The sequence below is a fragment of the Otolemur garnettii genome, unplaced genomic scaffold, assembly GCF_000181295.1.
Source record: "Otolemur garnettii isolate 467f Iridium unplaced genomic scaffold, OtoGar3 scaffold00112, whole genome shotgun sequence".
NCBI classification, from domain to species: domain Eukaryota; kingdom Metazoa; phylum Chordata; class Mammalia; order Primates; family Galagidae; genus Otolemur; species Otolemur garnettii.
The window spans coordinates 3,726,092-3,731,084 of record NW_003852507.1 but is presented as its reverse complement, the minus strand read 5'-3'; the positions used below and the strand labels follow the sequence as shown (position 1 = coordinate 3,731,084).

Sequence of the window (4,993 nt, the reverse complement as noted above, 5' to 3'; positions counted from 1 at the left end):
GCCTATAGTCCCAGCTACTTGGGAGGCTGAGGCAAGAGAATTGCTTTGCTCCAAGAGTTTGAGGTTGTTGTGAGCTGTGATGCCACATCACTCTACAGAGGGTGACACAGTAAGACTCATCTCAAATAAAAATAAATAAATAAATAAATCTACTAATTCAGGTATCTTCTGAGAGTTTTCTCCAGCTGCTAACAATGGAGCAGGAATGGAAGAGGAACAGGGAAGAAAGAGGAGACATTCAGCTTCTCATATGGTCTTGGGGAACACTTTTAGAAGCAACTCCACATTTGGAAAATCTTTTCATGATGTGTTTCAGCCCATGGAGATGCACTTAGAAGTCAAGAGTTGTGACTACAGAATACTAAAATTGGTAGGATTGACAGTACCCCTCACATCCTACTAGGATGGACAACTACAGAAAGGTGAGAGATTTATTCCAGAAGCCATAATAAATTCAAAAGTGGAGTGTCAAAAACAAAAACTGAAGAATATGTCATTATATCCAACCTTCTATAAAGAAAATAAGGATGTTTTAAATATGCATAATCATAACAAAAAGCAAAAAGAGCCATCAGAAAAAAAACTGGAGACTAAAAGTGAGACAAAAGAAAGCTTCTGAAATTTGCTAATTGCTTTAAGATTTTCAGAAGCCACTCTTCAAGAAAAAAAAAAAAATTGCAAAGATAGCAGGCTTTATGGCAGCGCCTGTGGCTCAATGAGTACGGTGCTGGCCCAGAGGGTGGTGAGTTTGAACCCTACCCCAGCCAAATTACAACAAAAAAAGAGCCAGGCATTGTGGTGGGCACCGATAGTCCCAGTTACTCAGGAAGCTGAGGCAAGAGAATCACCTAAGCCCTAGAGCTGGAGGTTGTTGTGAGCTGTGACACCAAGGCATTCTACCGAGAGTGAAAAAGTGAGACTCTGTCTCGAAACATTAAAAAAAAAAAAATGGCTCAGTGCCTGTGGCTCAAGCAGCTAAGGCGTCAGCCACATACGCCTGAGCTGGCGGGTTCGAATCCAGCCCAGGCCCACCAAACAATGACGGCTGCAACCAAAAAATAGCTGGGCACTGTGGCAGGTGCCTATAGTCCCAACTACTTGGGAGGCAGAGGCAGGAGAATCGCTTGAGCCCAGGAATTGGAGATTGCTTTGAGCTGTAATGTCACAGCACTCTACCCGGGGCAACAGCTTGAGGCTCTGTCTCCAAAAGATAGCAGGCTTTATTACTGAGTATTAAGATTGCAAATAACAGTTCTACTCTATTGTTATGAAATGCCTGGCACCTCAGAAAAGTAAAAACCATGAAATGTCCCATATTTTTCTTTTTTCTATCATCTCCTATTTCTGATAGAAAGTTTCTACAAGTTTCCTAGAAGATAACTGTACATCTAAAGTACAAACATCTAAAAAAAATAATAAAAAAATAAAGTACAAACATCTTGGACTACCAACAACTTTTGCACAGATAATGTTGAGATTTTGTTTTAGTTTATAAGTCACTACTAATGTCATATAATTGCCAGGTAAATATTAACTTTTGGGCTATAGTACCATGTTATTTTTTTACATCTTGATATCCCCCTTCAACTTTAAGGAATGAAATATATTAGGCTTGAGAGCGGAGATACAACTTTGCAAGTGCTGAAAGAACATGAATTCCAGTGAAAGCCACCCCCAAAATCTGGAACAAACTCATGATCCAATCAAACTGAATGAGATCCCTATATCTGAAACAGCACAAAGAACGTAGATAATGGATAGTTTTACATATGATTTAAGATTTTAACTTCCACTAATTAGTGTCATGAAACAAAGTTTTGTTTCTTTTTTTTTTCCTTTAATGACAAAAATCTGTCAAGGGTAAGACTTGTTCTAAGACAGAATCTGACAACAGATCTTACAAGCAAAGCTTTAGAGTGCTGGCATTATATATCTGTGTCTAGGGCATTGATTACCATCCTGTGTGGTAAGTTTATTAAAATAACATTATGCTTTTAATTTGCAATAAGGAATATATTCTGGGCTCAGCACCCGTAACTCAGTGAATAGGGCATCAGCCACATACATAGAGCCTGGCAGGTTTAAGCCCGGCCTGGGCCTGCTAAAGAACAATGACAACTGCAACCAAAAAATAGCTTGAGTGTTGTGGCGGGCGCCTATAGTCCCAGCTACTCAGGAGGCTGAGGCAAGAGAATCGCTTAAGCCCAAGATTTTGAGGTTGCTGTGAGCTGTGACGCTATGGCTCTCTACCACGGGCTACACAGTGAGACTCTGTCTCAAAAAAAAAGAAAAAAAAAACCAGAAATAAATATATTCTGAAGTTAATAATGTCTTGGAGGTAAACTTAAAATGAAGTACTTCCCTAATTCATCTTAGTGCCTTTGGGAACAACACTTAGAAATTTCTTGAAAACATTGAGAGGCTGAAATGGCCAACTTACTGGTATCAGACAGACCCCAAAGGTTGAAAAAGTTCTCTTCTAAAATTACAAACAGAAATTTCATATAACCCTCTGATGTTTCTGTGAGTTGCTGTTAAACTCACTACAAGGAAAAAAACAAAATTACTGGAAAAACAATTGTTCAGAAAGAATTGAGTATTATATCTCCCTCACAACACACTCTTAGGAAAGCTCAGGAGTATTTATCAAAGCCAGTGTCACAATGAGATAGCAGTAGGGTTTAGGAGCAATGAAGGTAGAACCTTAAAAAAGATGAAGAAAAAGGTCAAGTTTTCTTCTTGTTGGTTCATTCTTCCTTCTCACTTGAAACTTGAAAGGCCTATAGGGCAAACTATTAAGGTGGTCAGGAGAAAAGAAGCAGGAAGGTCAGGTGAGGATGCTTAAATGTCAAAAAACCTGGAGGATCCTAAGAGCTCTGTCCACGGCAGGTGACCAGACGAGGAACTGGAATAGGAATTCACAAAGAATAGCATGTATGCACTGGGAATAATCTCAGTTCTAGCTCATAGAGTACTCCCTGGGCAGTAAGAAAAGGATTAGGCAGATTTAGTTTCTCGGCTTCTAGAATGAACTATCACAGTTCATATACCAAGTCAGGACTGCCTAGATATGAAAATATAAATTACACTTCAATCCCACAAGATCATAAAATGTAAAACTAAAAATGTGATTTTACAATTCAAGTAACAAAGTTACCAAATTCAAGCCAAACTTAAAATATAAGAGAATACCAAAAATGAAGTCTTTTTACTAGTCACTAAAATGAGGAAACATCAATGAAGCATCTTTAAGTGTATATCCTATATCGTTAAGGTGTGATTTAAAACTTCAGAAGATAAGAAGTGGAAATTTTAGCAAAGAAAGAAAAAAGAAAAAAACTTTAGGAGAAAAAATGCATCGCGAAAATTTTTCCAACTGCATTTAAAAAAAAAACAAACAAACCTATTTTTAGTTCCATATTCTCATTAAAAGTAGTCAATGAACAAAACCTGCCCAAATTCCTATTTCTCTCTAGAATATTCATTTTACACATCAAAGAATAAACAGAGCATACTCTCCAGAGTACACAAATATGAGGCCAGTCAGAACATTTAGGAGTTAGCTGGGGATATACTTTCAAAATGTACAGTAAGTATATTCTATCCAAAGCGTTAAGTTTCTGAAACTACCATATGAGAGATATATCTCAAATACAAAAGAAAGTTATGAATATGTTGCCTCAGAGATATAAATAAGGGGAAGGAAAAGATGGGGATAAAGCCCCTCTCATATTTGAGGATGATTCCTTAGAAAAGATGTCATAGTCTGAAGCATCTGTGACCTCACCTAGCACATAGCAAAATATAGCATAAATACGAATCTCCATCCCTTCTTAGAAAATACAAGAAATTATAAATAATATTGAATATAACTGCCTTAAAAAGCAGGTAGTTCCTTGACACTGGAGATACTCAAGCTGAGGCTTAAGGATTCTACATTGGGATGCTACAGAAATTAATTCCTGATTTGTACGCAGTATTTGAGTTCCTTATAACTCTTTATGATAGCAAGGTGATCATTTGGGAAATGATCACTGTAATTTTTCCTCTTTCCTCAAGTATATCACTTAATGTAAACTGGTAAGTTATCTTACCTATGAGATTCTTGCTCTCCTTTCATTTTCTCTACTTTTGATAACATATCATCAACTTTAAATGTTTTCCTGGAAGAAACAGATAAACAAAATAATCACTTCTCAACTGAGAAAAACAAACAAATTACACTATATTGTTACTATTAAAGTCAAGATGGAAATAAGACTGATTATAGTAGGATAACTTATGGATTGTTAGCCATACAATGAATACTATTCAGACAGTACATGTTGTAACATAGCAGACAAGCCTTCTAGTGCCATCTCAAATGCTAACTTTTTCATGAGACTCTTTTATAATTATTCCCAAACCAAAGTGATTTCTCCTTACCCATAGCACTTGGTCTATATTTTGATATTTAGTCTTCTACATGTGAAACTTATGTAAATATTTTATTTCTCCTACTAAATGATAAGCACCTAAAAGGCAGCGATTGCTTTTCTTCAAGGAAAACCAGGTAGTACTTGCATAGTGCCTTACACTTGGGTAGATATTCAGGCATGTACTGAATTGAGCCAAACAAATGCAAATTATATGTATGTTGGAATACATTTCTATTAAGCAACCCAACAAACATATACTAGCACTATCACATAAAAAAAATGGATATTCTTTTTTTTTTTGAGACAGAGCCTCAAGCTGTCCCCCTGGGTAGAGTGCCGTGACATTACAGCTCACAGCAACCTCCAACTCCTGGGCTCAAACGAGTCTCCTGCCTCCGCCTCCCAAGTAGCTGGGACCACAGGCGCCCGCCACAACACCCTGCTATTTTTTGGTTGCAGCCGTCATTGTTGTTTGGCGGGTCCGGGCTGGGGATTCGAACCCGCCACCTTAGGTGTACGTGGCTGGTGCCTTAGCGGGTTGAGCTATAGGCGCTGAGCCAAAAAAATGGATATTC

At 37.7% G+C, this 4,993-nt stretch overlaps 1 protein-coding gene across 1 annotated transcript in view; it reads right to left on the bottom strand.

The window, feature by feature from the left end:
* SUZ12 (SUZ12 polycomb repressive complex 2 subunit) overlaps positions 1-4,993 on the bottom strand; it is a 53,985-nt gene that overhangs the window by 39,938 nt on the left and 9,054 nt on the right. Inside the window, exon 4 of the mRNA XM_003797175.3 lies at positions 4,095-4,163. Within this exon, the coding sequence (XP_003797223.1) occupies positions 4,095-4,163 (69 nt within the window). The remainder of the gene's footprint in view (positions 1-4,094; positions 4,164-4,993) is intronic.